This window comes from Notamacropus eugenii, chromosome 1, assembly GCF_028372415.1.
Source record: "Notamacropus eugenii isolate mMacEug1 chromosome 1, mMacEug1.pri_v2, whole genome shotgun sequence".
Lineage (NCBI taxonomy): Eukaryota > Metazoa > Chordata > Mammalia > Diprotodontia > Macropodidae > Notamacropus > Notamacropus eugenii.
Window position 1 is genome coordinate 125,529,345 of NC_092872.1, and position 18,933 is coordinate 125,548,277.

The 18,933-nt window shown below is 38.4% G+C and overlaps 2 protein-coding genes across 3 annotated transcripts in view; one reads left to right on the plus strand and one right to left on the minus strand.

Annotated features, from left to right (window-relative positions):
* CA12 (carbonic anhydrase 12) overlaps positions 1 to 18,933 on the minus strand; it is a 250,157-nt gene that overhangs the window by 127,208 nt on the left and 104,016 nt on the right. The window lies entirely within an intron of this gene.
* LOC140506336 (inter-alpha-trypsin inhibitor-like) overlaps positions 12,281 to 18,933 on the plus strand; it is a 98,778-nt gene continuing 92,125 nt past the window's right edge. For both annotated transcript variants that reach the window (XM_072613438.1, XM_072613427.1), the window contains exon 1: positions 12,281 to 12,429. In XM_072613438.1, the coding sequence (XP_072469539.1) occupies positions 12,354 to 12,429 (76 nt within the window). In that variant the 5' untranslated portion in view covers positions 12,281 to 12,353. The remainder of the gene's footprint in view (positions 12,430 to 18,933) is intronic.

An 18,933-nucleotide genomic window follows, 5' to 3' on the forward strand; every position in this document is an offset into this window, starting at 1 on the left:
TATTCAAAATAATGAGTGGATCAAGGAATAAACCAAAGGAACAATGTATAGTTATATGGAAGAAAATGACAAGTCAGAAAACATGCCCAAATATAAGTGTTTTAACTAATACAATCTTTAGATGAAAAAATGTACATCTACGAAAATGCATATTAACAAATGAAAAAAGAGAACTAATAAACTAAGAATGTAAATTTAGAAAATTAACAAGTTAACAATCCCAATTAAAATAAGCGCAACAGAAATTATTTTGAAAGTCAAAGGAGAAACAAATAAAATTGAACACAAAGTATTATTCAATAATAAAATAGTTGTTTTTGAGACTAATAAAATCAATAAACCATTGGCCAATATAATGAATACAAAGAGGAGAAAACCAAATTTCCAAAATAAAAAATGAGACTAATAAATTCACAAATAAGTATGGAGGAAATAGAGAATATTATCATAAATTGCTACACACAGTTATATGTAATCAAAACTGGGTATACCCTAGTTAATAAAACAGGAAGTATATATGTAAAATAACCTAATTTCAGTAGGAAAAACTAAGCATCATACATAAACTCACAAAGAAAAAACTCTTTTTTATAAGACAAATATGTTCTTGATACCTAAATGAGGAAAGGATAAAACAGAAAAGAGAAATATATATACAAATATCATTAAAAATTATTCATATAAGCAATTCAGATTTATTCCATGGATGTAAGTATGATTAAACATTAGGAAAACAGCATAATTAACCATGTTAACAAGTAAACCAATATTTATATCAATAGATTCAGAAAAAAGGCTTAAATATATGATATATTAAAATATCACATTAAAGCACTAGGAATAGAAAAATGTTCTGTTAATATGATCAAACACTTTTATCTAAAACCAAGAGCTAGCATTATTTGGAGAAACATGGAAATCTTTCTCAATTAGGTTAAAGAAGAAGCATTTCCTCTGCTTTTATTATTATTTTCATAGCACTAGAAACACTAAATAAAGCAATAAGACAAAGAAAAAAATTAGAGCATGGGCAAAAAATACTTTAAATTATCCTTTTTCAGACTCTATGATAGTTTACTTGGAAAACCCTGGAGAATAAGCAAGATAGAGAGGCTTATAGGAGGTAAGATGGACAATTTTGATTACATAACACTGAAAAGTTTTTGTACAAATAAAACCAATATAGCTAAAATTAAAATAAAAGCAGGAAGTTAAGGGGAAATCTTTGCACAAAGTTTCCTTAATAAAAGTTTCATTTCTAAAATATATAGGGAACTGGTTGAAATACATAAGAATAAGAGTCATTTCCGAATTGATTAATGGTCAAAGGATATGAATAGACAGTTTTCAGAGAAAAAACATCCAAGCTATCAAGTCATATGAAAAGATGTTCTAAATCACCAATAATGCGGGGGTAGGGTGAGAGGAGCCAAGATGGTGGAGTAGAAAGACACACATACTCTAGCTCTTCCCCCACAGCCCATAAAATACCAGTAAAAAATGACTCTAAACCAATTCTAGAGCAGCAGAAGCCACAAAACAACAGAGTGAAAGAGATTTTCAGCCTAAGGTAGACTGGAAGGCCAGCAGGAAAGGTCTATCGCACAGGACATGGAGCAGGGCACAGAGTGGAGCACATTCCATAGAGCTCAACCTAGCCTTGGCATGGCACTAGCAGGAACAGGACCAGAACAGACTTTGGGGGCAGAATCCCTGACAGAAGTGGTGGTTCTCACATTCCTCAACTCACAAACATCAAAGACAACTTCAAAGGTCAATAAGAAACCTTTTTCACCTGGGTGAGAAGGGAGCAGCATCCTCCCCTAGTCTTGGCCCTAGGCAGCAGCAGCAGCAGTAGTGGTTGTGGTAGCAGCAGTGTCTATTTTTGAAGCCCTTGGCCTAAAACCCCTGGGGGAATTGAGCTGCTGATCAGGGTCTCAGCCTTGAGTGGTGGCCCTGGGGTGAGGAAGAGTGCTGGTTGGCATGGTGAAGCTGATGGAGGCTCTGGAAAGGGAATTCTACTTTCAGATCCTGAGCAGAAAAGCTTTGATAGCTCCCAGACCAGAGAGCAGGGAATGGTTTCACCTTGTAGGAACTAAGAACTTACAGGTCCCCAGAGTATACCCCCCTCTTGACAAAGGACTCAAAAGTCAAGTAACTGGCTGGGAAAATGCCCCCAAAAGGGAAAAAATAAGATGACAGAAGATTACTTTCTTGGTGAACAGGCATTTTCTTTCATCCTTTCTGATGAGGAAGAACAATGTTTACCATCAGAGGTAGATATAAAAGTCAAGGCTTCTGCATCCAAAACTTCCAAAAACATATGAGATGGTCTCAGGCCATGGAAGAGTTCAAAAAGGATTTTGAAAATCAAGTAAGAGAGGTGGAGGAAAAATTGGGAAGAGAAATGAGAGTGATGCAAGAAAATCATGAAAAGCAAGTCAACAGCTTGCTAAAGGAGACCCAAAAAAATGCTGAAGAAAATAACACCTTTAAACATAGGCTAACTCAATTGGCAAAACAGGTCCAAAAAGTCAATGAGGAGAAGAAGGCTTTAAAAAGCAGAATTAGCCAAATGGAAAAGGAGGCTCAAAAGCTCACAGAAGAAAATAGTTCTTTAAAAATTAGATTGGAGCAGATGGAAGCTAATGGCTTTATGAGAATCCAAGAAATCACAAAACAAAACCAAAAGAATGAAAAAATGGAAGATAATGTGAAATATCTCATTGGAAAAACAACTGACCTGGAGAATAGATCCAGGAGAGACAATTTAAAAACTATGGGACTACCTGAAAGCCATGATCAGAAAAAGAGCCTACACATCATCTTTCATGAAATTATCAAGGAAAACTGTCCTGAGATTCTAGAACCAGAGGGCAAAATAAGTATTCAAGGAATCCACATATCACCTCCTGAAAGAGATCCAAAAAGAGAAACTCCTAGGAACATTGTGGCCAAATTCCAGAGTTCCCTGGTCAAGGAGAAAATATTGCAAGCAGCTAGAAAGAAACAATTCAAGTATTGTGGAAATACAATCAGGATAACACAAGATCTAGCAGCTTCTACATTAAGGGATCGAAGGGCATGGAATATCATATTCCAGAAGTCAAAGGAACTAGGACTAAAACCAAGAATCACCTACCCAGCAAAATTGAGTATAATACTTCAGGGGGAAAAATGGTCTTTCAATGAAATAGAGGACTTCCAAGCATTCTTGATGAAAAGACCAGAGCTGAAAAGAGAATTTGACTTTCAAACACAAGAATGAAGAGAAGCATGAAAAGGTAAACAGCAAAGAGAAGTCATAAGGGACTTTACTAAAGTTGAACTGTTTACATTCCTACATGGAAAGACAATATTTGTAACTCTTGAAACTTTTCAGTATCTGGGTAGTTGGTGGGATTACATACACACACACACACACACACACACACACACACACACACGCGGGTGCACACAGAGACAGAGAGCACAGAGTGAATGGAATAGGATGGGATCATATCTTTAAAAAAAATGAAATTAAGCAGTGAGAGAGAAATATATTGGGAGGAGAAGGGGAGAAATGGAATGGGGCAAATTATCTCTCATAAAAGAGGCAAATAAAAGACTTTTCAGTGGAGGGAAAAAGAGGGGAGGTGAGAGAAAAACATGAAGCTGACTCTCATCACACTTGACTCAAGGAAGGAACAAAATACACACTTATTTTGGTATGAAAACCTATCTTACAATACAGTAAAGTGGGGGAGAAGGGGACAAGCAGGGTGGGAGGGATGATGGAAGAGAGGGCAGTGGGAGGAGGGAGCAATCTGAAGTCAACACTCTTGGGGAGGGACAGGATCAAAAGAGAGAATAGAAGCAATGGGGGGCAGGATAGGATGGAGGGAAATATAGTTAGTCTTACACAACATGACTATTATGGAAGTCATTTGCAAAACTATACAGATATGGCCTATATTGAATTGCTTGCCTTCCAAGGGGAAGGGTTGGGGAGGGAGGGAGGAAGAGAAGTTGGAACTCAAAGTTATAGGAACAACTGTCTAGTACTGTTCTTGCTACTAGGAAATAAGAAATACAGGTAATGGGGTACAGAAAGTTATCTGGCCCTCCAGGACAAAAGAGAAGATGGGGACAAGGGAAGGGAGGGATGATAGAAGAGAGGGCAGATTGGTGATAGGGGCAATCAGAATGCTCGGTGTTTTGGGGTGGGGGGAGGGGACAAATGGGGAGAAAATCTGGAACCCAAAATTTTGTAAAAATGAATGTTAAACGTTAAATAAATAAATTTAAAAAAAACACAATAAAATTAAGGAGTTGAACCAAGGCCCTTCTAGACCTATATCCTAGGATTCTGTGCAATGGATTTGATTGACAAACTGATTCTGTAATACATAGTTTAAATAATTAAAAATAAAAATAAATAAATGGTTGAAATACAAAAAAAAAAAAAGAAAAGAAAAGAAAAGAAAGAAATGACAAGCAGGATGGTTTCAGAAAACCTGGGGAAAAATCATATGAACTGATACAAAGTGAAGTGAGCAGAATCAGAACACTGTACATACTAACAGCAATAGTGTATGATGATCAACTGTGAATGAATGATTTGGCCGTTCTCAGCAATACAATGATCAAAGACAATTCCAAAGGACTTATGATGAAAAATGCTGTCCATCTTCAGAGAAAGAATTGAGGACTCTGAATGGAGATTGAAGCATTCTAGTTTTTAACTTTATTTTTATGGGATTTTTTGTCTCTATCTTTCACTACATAACTAATATAGAAATATGTTTTATTTTATTATACATGTACAACCTATGTCAAATTACTTTCCATCTCAGGGAGGAGGGAGGGAAGGGAAGGAAGGAGGGAATTTGTAACTCAAAATTTTTAAAACTTAATTTTACAAATTTACATGTAATTGGAAGAAATAAAATATTAAGAATCTTTTAAAAATAAAGAGGAGTTAGAATTAAAAAATAAATAAATCACCAATAATCAGAAAAATGCAAATGAAAATAACTCTAAGGTACTGATTCTTATTCTTCAGATTCCAAGAGTTGACAAAAAGAAGGAAAATAACAAATGCTAGAGGGGCTATGGGAAAACAGGTATATTGATGCACCGTGGAACTGTGAACTAGTCCAGCCATTCTGGAAAGCAATCTGAAATGATTCCTAAAAAGCCATTAAACTGTGTATCCCCCTTGATCCAGCAATAACATATTTACATCTAAATCCCAAAGATACCAAAGAGGAAATAACCTAGTATGTATGAAAATATTTATAGTAGATCATTTCATGATGGAAAAAAAGAAAAATGAGGTGGTGTCCATTAGTTGGGAAAGGCTGAACACATAATGACATATAAATGTGATGGAATATTATTGTATTGTAAGAAATAATGAAGGGAATGGTTTCAGAACTGATGCAAAGTGAAGTGAGCAGAACCAGAAGAGTACTTTATGCAGCAACAACAATATTGTAAAGGCAAACAACTCTGAGAGATTTAGGAATTCAGAACAAAATAATAACTAACAATTTTAGAGGATTCTAGGGGAATTCTAAAGGAAACATACTATCCACCTCCACATAGAAGTGATGAACTCAAAGTGCAGATTAAGGTACATACATACATACATACATACATACATATATATGTACACACACATTTATATGAAGGAGGAAGTGGCATGGTTAATGAGGAAATTTGTTTCGCTTGACTATATATGTTTTTAAAGGGTTTTGTTCTTCTTGTTTTTTTTTTGGTGATGGGAAGTGGGAGGGGAAAATATACATCTGAAAATAAAATCAAATTGAATTTTAAAAAAGAAAACCCTAGAGAAACAATGAAAAATAACTAGCCCAATTAATAATTTTAGCCACAACTAGGGTAGGTGGATGGGGATTTTGCCTAGAAGTATAGCAATTTCCACAATACTGACAGCACTTGTTCTCACTCCCTCTGATTGGAAAGCATAGGAAAGGACATCTGGGATCTCCTTCCAGATCCTCAGTTTGAGGAAGGCACCCAGGGAATTCACTTAATCATATCCCATCTGGCCATTTTCTTAGATTTCCTGATCTCCAGAAACATCATTCTGTAAGATGAAACCAACCTCTGAAACTTTCACCTCCTCAGATCATTTTTCACCCAGCTGAAGGACTTTATCATGCCACTCTATTTCAGCTTCCCCCATTAGACTGAGCTCCTTGCTAGCAGAAACTGTCTTGTGCTTTTTTGTTTCTTAAATCCCCGGCACTTAAGACAGTGCTGGACACATAGTAGGAAGTTATTAAATGTTGATTGACTGACTCTAAGCAGTTGTACTCTTTTAGCAGAAACAGCTAGGCTTAGCACCTAGTTAGCAAGAATAATTAGATACAGTAGGAAACTGCCTAATGGGGATCTTCCCAGTAGCCAAACCCCAGGTTATCTTATCTCCATCCTGACCTTGCCTTGTTCCATATTTCAGCAGCAGTGAATTTCCAGTATCCCAGGGCCTCTGTCTTCTCAATAAAAGGAAGATGTCCTAGGGTCTTCCCTTTCATGGGGGTGTCTGGACGTCTGAATCTACTCCTTATCCACACCCTCCCACCCACATTGGCACAATTCAATTCATCTTAAAATGTGGGTTTGGGGTGATTTTCACACTGTTTTTCCAGGGATATGTTTTACAACGCTTGTTCTGGGTGGCAGAACTGATAGTTGTAACTCTGGCTCTCCCAAACTTTATTATTTGGTTGATTTTAGTCATGTCTGACTCTTCATGATCCCTTTTGAGGTTTTCTAGGCAAAGATACTGGAGTAGTTTACCATTTCCTTCTCCAGCTCATTTGACAGAAGAGGAAATTGAGGGGTAAGTGACTTGCCCAGGGTCACACAGCTAGTAAGTTTCTGAAGCCAAATTTGAACTCAGGGAGATGTCTTCTTGACACTTGGTCTAATACTGTATTCATTGTCCCACTTAGCTGCCTTTCCCCAAACTATGAGGATACAAAATAAAATTTTAAAAAGATGATCATTTCTATAGATTATTAATAAAAGCCAGGAGGAAAATATTCTTTAAAAAAATCAGACATTTTATCTTGAGAAACCACAATATCCTAAAAGACATTTTGGAGTTAACCTCCCAAATAGCTAGGGTTCTCCTACCTCATTTCAGGAGACCAATGGAAATGCAGCACCACAGTTGTGAGAAAGAAGTAGAATTGAGTTAAAGGAATTTTTTATGTGAAATTTTTTATTTTTTTTCAAATTACATGTTAAAAACAGTTTTCAACTTTCATTTTTTAAAATTTTGAGTCCCTAGTTCTGTCCCCTTTCTTTCCATCTCCCCCCAAGAGAGAGAACAGTTAGATACAGATTATATATATGCAATCATGCAAAACACAATTCTGTATTAGCCATGTTGCAAAAGAAAACATAGATAGGGGGCGGAGTGAAGATGGCGGAGTAGAAAGACGCACATACACATAGCTCCGAACCCACAACCCACAGAAAATCTGTAAAAAGGAACTCATGGCAAATTCTGGAGCAGCAGAGGCCACAGAACAGTGGAGCAAAGGAGATTTCTGTTCCAGAGGGACCTGCAAACCTCTCGCAAAAGGTCCTTGGCGCCACGGACTGGGCTTTGCGGACTGGGAGCTGAGCACAGCCCTGCCTTGGCCAGGGCACTGAGAGAAGCAGATCCGAGTGGGCTTCAGGGACGGAATCTCCAGCGGCCGCGCGGGTCCCTCCACCCACAGGTGATGGGATCGGTGAGAGGGTCTCTTTGGCGGGTCGAGAGGGGAATGGGGTGTCCCCATAATTCAGGCCCCCTCGGGAGGCAACAGTGGAGGCGGGAGCAGACCAGGGCTCCCCAAGCAGGCAGGACCTGGGATCCATTGTTGAAGCTCTCTGCATAAACCCCCTGAGGGAACTGAGCCCTTGAGGCGGTCCTGCCCCCACCTGAGCACCTGAACTTAATCTCACACTGAACAGCAGCCCTGCCCCCGCCTAAAGCCCTGAGGCTGGGAAGCAGCATTTGAATCTCAGACCCCAAGCACTGGCTGGGAGGATCTGGAGGCGAAGTGGGTGTGAAAAGAATATTCAGAAGTCAAGTCACTGGCTGGGAAAATGCCCAGAAAAGGGAAAAGAAATAAGACTATAGAAGGTTACTTTCTTGGTGAACAGGCATTTCCTCCCTTCCTTTCTGATGAGGAAGAACAATGCTTACCATCAGGCAAAGACACAGAAGTCAAGGCTTCTATGTCCCAGCCCACTCAATGGGCTCAGGCCATGGAAGAGCTCAAAAAGGATTTTGAAAATCAAGTTAGAGAGGTGGAGGAAAAGCTGGGAAGAGAAATGAGAGACATGCAGTCAAAGCATGAACAGCAGGTCAGCACCCTGCTAAAGGAGACCCAAAAAAATGCTGAAGAAAATAACACCTTGAAAAATAGGCTAACTCAATTGGCAAAAGAGGTTCAAAAAGCCAATGAGGAGAAGAATGCTTTCAAAAGCAGAATTAGCCAAATGGAAAAGGAGATTCAAAAGCTCACTGAAGAAAATAGTTCTTTCAAAATTAGAATGGAACAGATGGAGGCTAATGACTTTATGAGAAACCGAGGGTTACTTTCTTGGTGAACAGGTTTCTCCTCCCCTCCTTTCTGATGAGGAAGAGCGGTGCTCACCATCAGAGAAAGACACGGAAATCAGGACTTCTGTATCCCAGCCCACTAAATGGGATCAGACCTGGGAAAAGCTCAAAAAGAGCTCAGAAAATTTTGAAAATTATGTTAGAGAGGTGGAGGAAAAACTGGGAAGAGCAATAAAAGACTTGCAAGCAAAGTATGAACAGCAGATCAGCACCCTGCTAAAGGAGACCCAAAAAAATGCTGAAGAAAATAACACCTTGAAAAATAGGCTAACTCAATTGGCAAAGGAGGTTCAAGAAGCCAATGAGGAGAAGAATACTTTCAAAAGCAGAATTAGCCAAATGGAAAAGGAGATTCAAAAGCTCACTGAAGAAAATAGTTCTTTCAAAATTGGAATGGAACAGATGGAGGCTAATGACTTTATGAGAAACCAAGAAATCACAAAACAAAACCAAAAAAATGAAAAAATGGAAGATAATGTGAAATATCTCATTGGAAAAACAACTGACCTGGAAAATAGATCCAGGAGAGATAATTTAAAAATTATGGGCCTACCTGAAAGCCATGATCAAAAAAAGAGCCTAGACATCATCTTTCATGAAATTATCAAGGAAAACTGCCCTGAGATTCTAGAACCAGAGGGCAAAATAAATATTGAAAGAAAACATAGATAAAAAAACAAGAAAAAGTAAAGGTTTAAAAAAAGTATGTTTTGATCTTCATTTGGACTCCATCAGTTCTTTCTCTGGAAGTAGGTAGACAGCACTTTCCATCACAAGTCCTTCAGAATTGTTTTAGATCTCTGTATTTCAGAGCACTTAGTCATTCACAGTAGATCTTTGTACAATATTGCTCTTACTGCACACAATGCTCTCCTGACTCTGTTCATTTTTCTTTGAATCAGTTCATGGAAGTCTTCTCAGATTTTTTTCTGAAAACTCGTTATTTCTTATAATACAATATTATTACAATCATATACCACAATTTGTTTAGCCCTTCCCCAACTGACGGGCATTACTTCAATTTCCAATTCTTTGCCACCATAAAAAAAAAACTGCTATATATATATTTTTTCATCCAATTTGGTCTTTTTTTATTTTTCTTTGATCTCTTGGAATACAGACCTAGTAGTGGTATTGCTAGGTCAAAGGGTATGCACGGTTTTATAGCTCTTTGGACACAGATCCAAATTGCTTTCCAGAATGGTTGAATCCTTCACCAAGAGTACATTAGTTTCCCAACTTTCCCACATCCCCTTCAACATTTGTCATTTTCCTTTTCTGACATATTAGCCAACCTGATAGGTATGAAGTGATACCTCAAAATTGTTTTAATTTACATTTTTCTAATTAATAGTGATTTAGAGTATTTTTCATATAACTATAGATAGCTTTGATTTTTTTCACCTGAAAAGTGCCTGTTCATATCTTTTGACCATTTATCTATTGGGGAATGACTCATAGCCTTATAAATATGACTCATTTCTCTACATATTGAAAAATGAGGACTTTATCAGAGAAACTTATGAAAAATTTCACCCCAGTTTTCTGCTTTCCTTCTAATCCTGACTGCATTGGTTTTGTTTGTGCTAAACCTTTTTAATTTAATGTAATAAAAAATACCCATTTTATATCTCATAATGCTTTCTATCTCTTGTTTGGTTATAAATTCCTGCTCCCCTAGTTTGCTTATGGATTCACTCTTTATGTCTAAATCATGGACCCATTTTGACCTTATCTTGGTATACATTGTGAATAAAGCAGTTTTTAAAAATATATTTCTATAAATCTGTATTACTCATTTTGGCATGTATAATACAAGTTGCCTTATTCAATGAGTACTGAATTAGACAATATGCAAATTGTATTATGCAATAAACACTGAACTGAATTATATAAATGCTGTAAAAAGACAAAGCAGCCCAGACATTGTGGCACACACCCATGATCTCTGATTCTGGGAAGGCTGAAACCAATAGATCACTTGAGCTTGGAAATATTCAGTTACAATATGGCTAAAACCAATCAGGTCAGGCAATAAGGTGAGCCCCCAGGAAGGGAAAGGGGAAGAAAGTTGCTAAGGCGGGGTGAACTTAAAGGGCACAGGTCAAAGCTTCTATGTATTATATACATATATGTGTGATATAAATAAGGATATAAATGCATGCATGCACACATGCATGAAAAAATACATAGAAAACCTATGTTCTTTTTTGCATGCATCCCAAAACTATAGCACTGAATTATCATTGGTTGTCTTGAACACTTTGGGCATACCCTCTAGGCATGCCTATGTCAGTGGAATAGACAAGACAAGCAAGTCCTAAAAGCAGACTTGTACAATAGGCTAGTATTTTACAAATCCAAGAAAACAAATGGATGATTTGCCACATTAACTCTTTATTCTACATGAAATGTCTGGAAAACTAGAAAGAGGTCTAATGGGAAATAAGTCTACCTGACATTATATAGCATATAGCACAGCGAATTCCAAATGGATAAATAATCTAACTACTAAAATTCAAACCATTAAAAATAGGGACAGAATGGAAAGTTACATCTCTCAATTGTGGTTAGGGAATAATTTATAACTAGAAACAACTGAGTTTTTTATGATGGTAGTGTGTGCCCCACCCCTGTGCTGCTCTGACATGCCAGCATGGTCATGGGTTAGTTCTGCCATGCCTTCTTTTTACTGAGCCATGTCAGTGAGACTATGAGCTCAGAAAGAAAGTGATTAGGTCTGAGACTTCAAATTACATAAAATGAAATAGTCTTAACCTGGAGTCTGTGAACTTGTTAATATTTTGATTACTGTAATTTGATACAATTAGGTTTCCTTTGGAATCCTATATATTTTGTTTTATGTGTTTAAAACCATTATTCTAAGGAGACCATAGACTTTGCATGACACAAAAACATTACAAACCACTGACCAATATAGTGTACCTGTTTAGAGAAAAAACTACAATGATATCTCTCAGTTGTTCTTCACACTCAGTTTCTCTTTTAGATTCAATGAATAATCATACAGGGTTATAAAGGAAACTGATTTTATTGAAATAGTTATCAAAAGAAATTTAAGCCCTCAAATTCACAGACTCCAGGTTAAGATTATTCTATTTTCAATGGGTCAGGAATCTTTTCTGTGTAGACACTCTCTCCATTAGTACACAAAATAATCCATCCACATCTTCTCAGCCTATGCAATTCTTGGCGATATCCTTACATAAGTCCTTACATGGAGGAGCTGTCTAAGAGCACAAGAGACCTTCTCCTGGGTTTTTTACTGTTTGGTGGATACCAGTGCAGGACTTGGGCCATCCATTTTGCTATATATTATAAAAGGGGGGAAATGAGTTTGTTAATGAGAGACCCCCACCTTAAAGTTTATTTAAAATGTAGTTATTATTAACATTTTAAATTTATTTATTTAAAATTTATTTATTTAGGGTCAGCAAGGGCCTTATCATTTTCTGTTCATTCATAAGCATATACATGAAAGGTAGCATCTGTGGTGACTTCCTCAGATCCTAGAGAGAGGACATCAGAAACCTCATTTTACTTATTAATGATTAGTGGATGTTCTGGTATTGCAGACAGAATGACCAGTTCCTGTTCATCTTACTGAAAGGGCAAAGATCACTGCTGTATAGATTAAACAGTGAATATCCTCCCTTCCAGATCAAGACCACAGTGGCTGGAGTGAGGAATCATTAATACAATGAATTATGTCCATGTCACCCTCCTGGTGGCTCTTCTTTCTCTGTCTATTTCCTCCTCATCAGGATGGTCAGAAGGTGAGCCAATTTTTTTTTTAAATAAGTGGGGGTTATGCAATTTTTTTTTATTATGGTTCACTGAACTGCCAACATTCATATGAGGATCTCTGGAGCCAAGTTATGATATTGGGTAGGGCCAAATATGGGAATACTATATGAACGAGGCCCTAGAAAGAGTTATGGGAAACATAAAATGTAAAGAATTCAGTGGGAGTAAGAGGAGGGCAGAGGGTTGGAGCTATTTCCACCTGGAGCTCAGGCAAACCAAGGTAAGTCAATGCCTTAAAATGCTCCTATAGATAAAAGATGAAAGAGAATGAATAAAGTGCAAGCCCTTATTTTCCCTCTTTCTACAAGAACTGTTTGTCTCTTGTCCCTTTTCTCTCTTGAGAAAGCCTCTTATTCCAGATTTTTCCTGTCCCTTCAGTTTAGGCAATGACAAGATTATTTCTTTCTCTTCTCTGCCTCCCCATCCTCTAAACTACAAAGGAATCCCAGGGATCCTGCTTTGAGATGGCCTAAATTGGCATACGTTGTAAACCTTCATGGTTCTGTTATGGTGGTTACTGTTTAGTTGGTCAGTCGTATCTGACTCTATGTGACCCCATTCAGCATTTTCTTGGCAAAGATACTGGAGTAGTTTGCTCTTTCCTCCTCCAGCTCATTTTACAAATGAGAAAACTGAACCAAAGAGTGTTAAGTGACTTTCCCAGGGTGACTGAACTAGTAAGTGTCTGAGGCTTGATTTAAACCCAGGTTCTCCTGACTTCAGGCCCAGCATTCTATCCACTACGCTACCTACCTGCCCTGGATCTGTTGGTCTAGTCAGCCTTTATGGTGCTCAGATAATTGTAATTTCCAGAGCACCAATGCTATAAAGTAATGGTTATGAGCTCAAATTTACTCCATGATAATTTTCCCCAATACTGCACATCTCAGCCCTACCACACATACCCATGGAATGTCAGGCAAGTCTGAACTTCTCTGGACCTCAGTTTGCTCATCCATTAAATGAGGAGGTTGCACAGGTTCAGAATTTAAGGTCTTTTTAAGCTCAAAAGCTATGATTCTATGAACCAGCCTGACTATTCCACAAATAATGGGCATAGTCTTAGGGGCCTACAGACATGTGTACCCACAACTGCAAGTTGTCATTAGCTAGATCTGTCCTCCAAGTATGTTATCTCCTATTATTTCAACTTTAAGGATGTTCATCCTAGTGTTTGATGGCTTCTCAGAGTCAGGCAGTATCTAGGACTAATTTGTCTCCCTGTATTCAGTCCTCCTCTTCCCCAGGCCATCCTCCACATAACTGGGAAAACGTTATTTCTGAAGCACTGCTCTGGCTAAGTCACTCTCCTCAAGGAGTTTATTGACCCCTCCCACCCCTCATTGTCATCAGGATAAAATACAAACTTTTCTACTTGGCATTTAAAATCCTTCACAATCTGGTTACAACTTATCTTTCCAGAATGATCCCACATTAGTCAGGAATTCTATGTTCCAGCCAAATTAGCCAACTTGCTGTTGTCAGCATATAACATTACTATCAGCCTTTCTTCCTTTGTACAGGCTACTTCCCATCCATGTCTGCAATGCTTTCCTTCCTTATCTCTCCCTCCTGGAATCTCTAAATCCCTTTAGGTTTGACTCAAATACTAGTTCCTATAACAGGCCTTCCTTTGATTTGCCCAGTTGTGTGTGTGTGTGTGTGTGTGTGTGTGTGTGTGTGTGTGTGTGTGTGTGTGTGGTATGTGGGTACACACACATGCATACATGCTTGCAAGTTGTATTGACTTAACTAGGTATATGTCAACTGAGTATATACCATTTCTCCCACTAGAATGTAAGGCTCTTGAGGGCAGGAACCATTTTCCAGGACTATTTTATCTAAATGAAATCTCTAAAATGAAATACTTATTGAACTGAATTGAATTAACGATTTGAATTGAACGAATTGAATTAACGATCAGTCAGGTCTCCTGTCTGCCATATATTACATTCTCTTAGGATTAAATCTGGTTGTTTTATAAAATTCAAGTGAATTTGCTTCAGTATGTCCCTTCTTGATGAAGGGCTAAGGACTGCTGAAAAGAAAACTTATAGTTTGTTTATATAAAATGAAAAAGGTCATTGGGATAAGAGAAGCTCTGGGATTCTTTCTCTGTTCTAGTTTTGGTTGGTAATGGGAGAACTTCATGTTTAGTAAACACACCACTTCCATTATATTAAAGATTTAATCACAACCTTGTTTTTTTTTTATTTACTATGTGACCTGAGGAAACCCCATCTCTTTAGCAATTCACTAGATGTTGAATGAGCAGAGGACAAAGATAGAACATTGTGTAAAGCAGGAGAAGAATAGAAGTGAGGGTAAAACTACTGAAAGGAAGGCTCACTTATTCCCTCTTACCTTCCCCTTCTTCCCCTCCATTGTAAAAGCTTTTTCTTGCCTCTTTTATGAGATGATTTACAACATTCTACCTCTTTCTTTCTTTCTCCTAGTACATTCCTCTCAACATTTAATTTTCTTTTTTAGATATCATTCCTTCATATTTAACTCACCCTGTACCCTCTGTCTCTCTCTATCTCTCTCCATATACATATGTACACATACAGATACATACACAAATACATACATATATATATATATATATATATATATATATATATATATATATATATATATATATATATATATATATACACACATACACACATATACATTCCCTCCAACTATTCTATTACTGAAAAAGTTCTCATGAGTTACAAATATCATTTTTCCATGTAGGAATATAAATAGTTCAACTTTAATAAGTCCCTTATGGTTTCTCTTTCCTGTTTACCTTTTCATATTTCTCTTGATTCTTGTATTTGAAAGTCAAATTTTCTATTCAGCTCTGGTTTTTTCAGCAAGAATGCTTGGAAGTCCTCTATTTCATTGAAGTTCCATTTTTTTCCCCTGAAGCATGATACTAAGTTTTGCTGCATAGGTGACTCTTGGTTTTAATCCTATCTCCTTTGACTTCTGGAATATCATATTCCAAGCCCTTCAATCCCTTAGTGTAGAAGCTTCTAAGCCCTGTGTTATCCTGATTGTCCTTCCACAATACTTGAATTGTTTCTTTCTGGATACCTGTAATATTTTCTCCTTGACCTGGGAACTCTGGAATTTGGCTACAATATTCCTATGAATTTTACTTTTGGAATCTCTTTCATGAGGTGATTGGTGGATTCTTTTCATTTCTATTTTCCCCTCTGATTCTAGAATATCAGGGCAGTTTTCCTTGATAATTTCTTGAAAGATGATGTCTAGGTTCTTTTTGTGATCATAGATTTCAGGTAGTCCAATAATTTTAAAATTAATCTCTCCTGGATCCATTTCCAGGTCAGTTGTTTGTCCAATGGCTTTGGCTTCAGGAGAGAATAACATACACACTCAGTTGCACATGGAAGTTTTTCTTACCCTACACGAAAGCAAGGGGAAGGGGATAAGAAAGGGAGGATAATAGAAGGGATGGCAGATTGGGGAAAAGGGTAATTAGAATCATACACTTTGGTAGAGGGACAGGGCCAAAGGAGAGGATAAAATAAATGGAGGGTGGGACAAGATAGAGGGAAGCATAATTAGTCTTTTGCAATATGACTGTTATGAAAGTGTTTTAAATGACTACACATGTGTAACTTATATTAAATTGCTTGCCTTCTCTATGAGGGTGTGGGGAAGGGGGAAGGGAGAGAATATAGAACTCAAAGCTTTAAAAATGAATGTTAAAAATTGTTTTTACATATAACTTGGAAATAACATGTATAGGCAATGAGGTATAGAAATCTATCTTGCCCTACAGGAAAATAGAAGGGAAGGGGATAAGGGGGTGTGTGATAGAAAGGAGGTCAGATTGGAGGAAAGGGCAAACAAAATACACACTGTCCTGGAGTGGGGGGGGGAGATGGCTAGAAAATTTGAAATTCAAAATTTTGTGGAAATGAATGTTAAAAACTGAAAATATAGGACGGGGGCGGAGCCAAGATGGCGGAGTGAAAGCAACGACTCACCTAAGCTCCTGGAAAAACTCCTTTGGATATTTCTGGGGGGAGAGTCTGACCAGACTTTGGAGGTGTAGAATCCAGTGGGAGACGGACTTTGACAGATTCGGAGCCCAGGCTGGACTGGAAGGTCCACGGGAGGGATCTGTTCCGCGGGGGTAAGAGCCCGGCGCACAGCGCAGCGCGGTCGGCGCGGCAGGGCGGAGGCGACCCGAGGGGCCCGAGAGTGGCGGGCGAGACCAGCGGAGCAGGAGATAAGCCAGGCCGAGCCAACGATATCAGCGCAACAGCCTTTGAAATCTTCAGCCTAAAGACGGGACTTCAGTGGCTCACTACTTGAACATCCAGAAGCTGGGATGCCGGAGTGATCAGTAAGTGCTCTCCCCTCCCCCCCGATGACCGTGAGGGAACCATAAAATTCTTCCCCAGATTGATCCTGGATCAGTGGGAGCAGCAGAAAGGGGCGAGTGGTCTCGTAACACGAGAGGCTGGAGAGGTGGCAAAGGGGGATTCTTCCTACCGTGGTGGAGGCTATCTGGAGGGACAGACGACCCAGGGCAGAGAAAAATTCGCACTGAGACCCAAGCAAGCCTCAGCCAGGGAGACGAGCCCCAGGAGGGGCGGGAACACGCATTAGCCTCTAGGCGTGCCCCAGCCCTCCAGGGGAAAAGGGAAGACGATAGGGAAGCTGGGATCACCATCCCCCTGGACCTTGCCTTTGCCTCAGGCCAGCTGAGGAGATAGCCTGAGACCAGACCACACCTCCCACACACCTATCAAGCTAAACCCAGGGTTGATCTGGGAAACAACAACAACAACAAAAAAAAAAGCCTGCTTTTAGCCTAGACAAACATCAACTCAACTTAAAAGATCTGTATCTTCTGACTGAAAGAACCAAAAGCTACAACACTCAGCCAACATCATGAATCGGAAAAAGCAGACGAAAAGTGAAAAAACCATAGAATCTTTCTATGGGGATAAGGACCAAAACACAAACACCAAAGAGGTCAGAGCTGAGACTGTACTTCCATCTGAAACCTCAGATGGGACTATGAATTTCTCGCAAGCACAACTAGATTACCTGGAACGTCTGAAGAAGGATATAAAAGAAAAACTGGCCAATGATTTTAAAACCATAAAAAAAGAATTCACTGATGAGAACATCAATCTGAAAAAGAAAATTGAAGAAATGGAAAAGGAAGTTCAAAAATTAACTGGAGAGAATAATTCCCTAAAAGGAAGAGTTAATCAAACGGAAAAGGAAACTCAAAACCTAATAGGGAAAATTGATCAGATGGAAAAGGAAACCCAAAACCTAACTGGGAAAATTGGTCGAATGGAAAAAGAAGTACAAAAATTAAATGGAGAAAATAGCTCCTTAAAGGGAAAAATTGGCCAGATGGAAAAGGAGATGCGAAAGCTAACTGAAGAAAACAATACGATCAAGATTAGAATTGGGCAAGTAGAAACTAATGACTCAATGAGGCAACAAGAGTCAGTCAAACAAAATCTAAAGAATGAAAAGATGGAAGAAAATCTAAAATATTTAATTGGAAAAACAACTGACCTGGAAAATAGATCCAGGAGAGAAAATCTAAGAATTATTGGCCTGCCAGAAACCCATGATGAAGAAAAGAGTCTGGACAATATCTTCCAGGAAATCATCAAGGAAAACTGCCCAGAAGTACTAGACTCAGAGGGCAAAATAGTCATCGAAAGAATCCACCGTTCCCCACCGGAAAGGGATCCCAAACTCAAAACCCCAAGAAATATAGTTGCCAAATTCCAGAGCTATCAAGTGAAGGAGAAAATACTACAAGCAGCCAGAAAGAAACAATTTAAATATCAAGGTCACACAGTCAGGATCACACAGGACCTTGCAGCTTCTACATTAAAAGATCGAAAGAATTGGAACCCAATATTCCGTAAGGCAAAGGAGTTGGGACTCCAACCGAGGATCAACTACCCAGCAAAGTTCAGCATAACATTTCAGGCAAGGAGAAAGTCATTCAACGAAATAAGGGATTTCCAGAGCTTCCTGACCAAAACACCAGAACTCAATAGACAATTTGATCTTCAAATGCAGGTCTCCAGAGAATCATAAAAAGGTAAACAGAGGGGAAAAAACAAAAACAAAAACTTGCAACCCAATTAGGGCAATCTGTTTACCTCCCTGTAAGGGAAGATGATACCTGTTAATCTTGAGAACTGTGCAGCTATTATGATAAAAGGGATATATGTAGAGGGAACGGGCATAAAGTAAATGATGTCATGGCAAAAATATGATTTAAGTATGAGAAGGGAATGTAATAGGAGGTGTGGAAAGGGGGAAGCAGAAAATGGCAAATTATATCACAGGAAGAAGTACAAAACCATAGTAGAGGGAAGGAGGGGAGGGAGATGAGCATTGTTTGAGAGGTACTCTCATCTGATTTGTTCAAAGGAGGGAACAATAACCTTAAGCAGATAATCCTA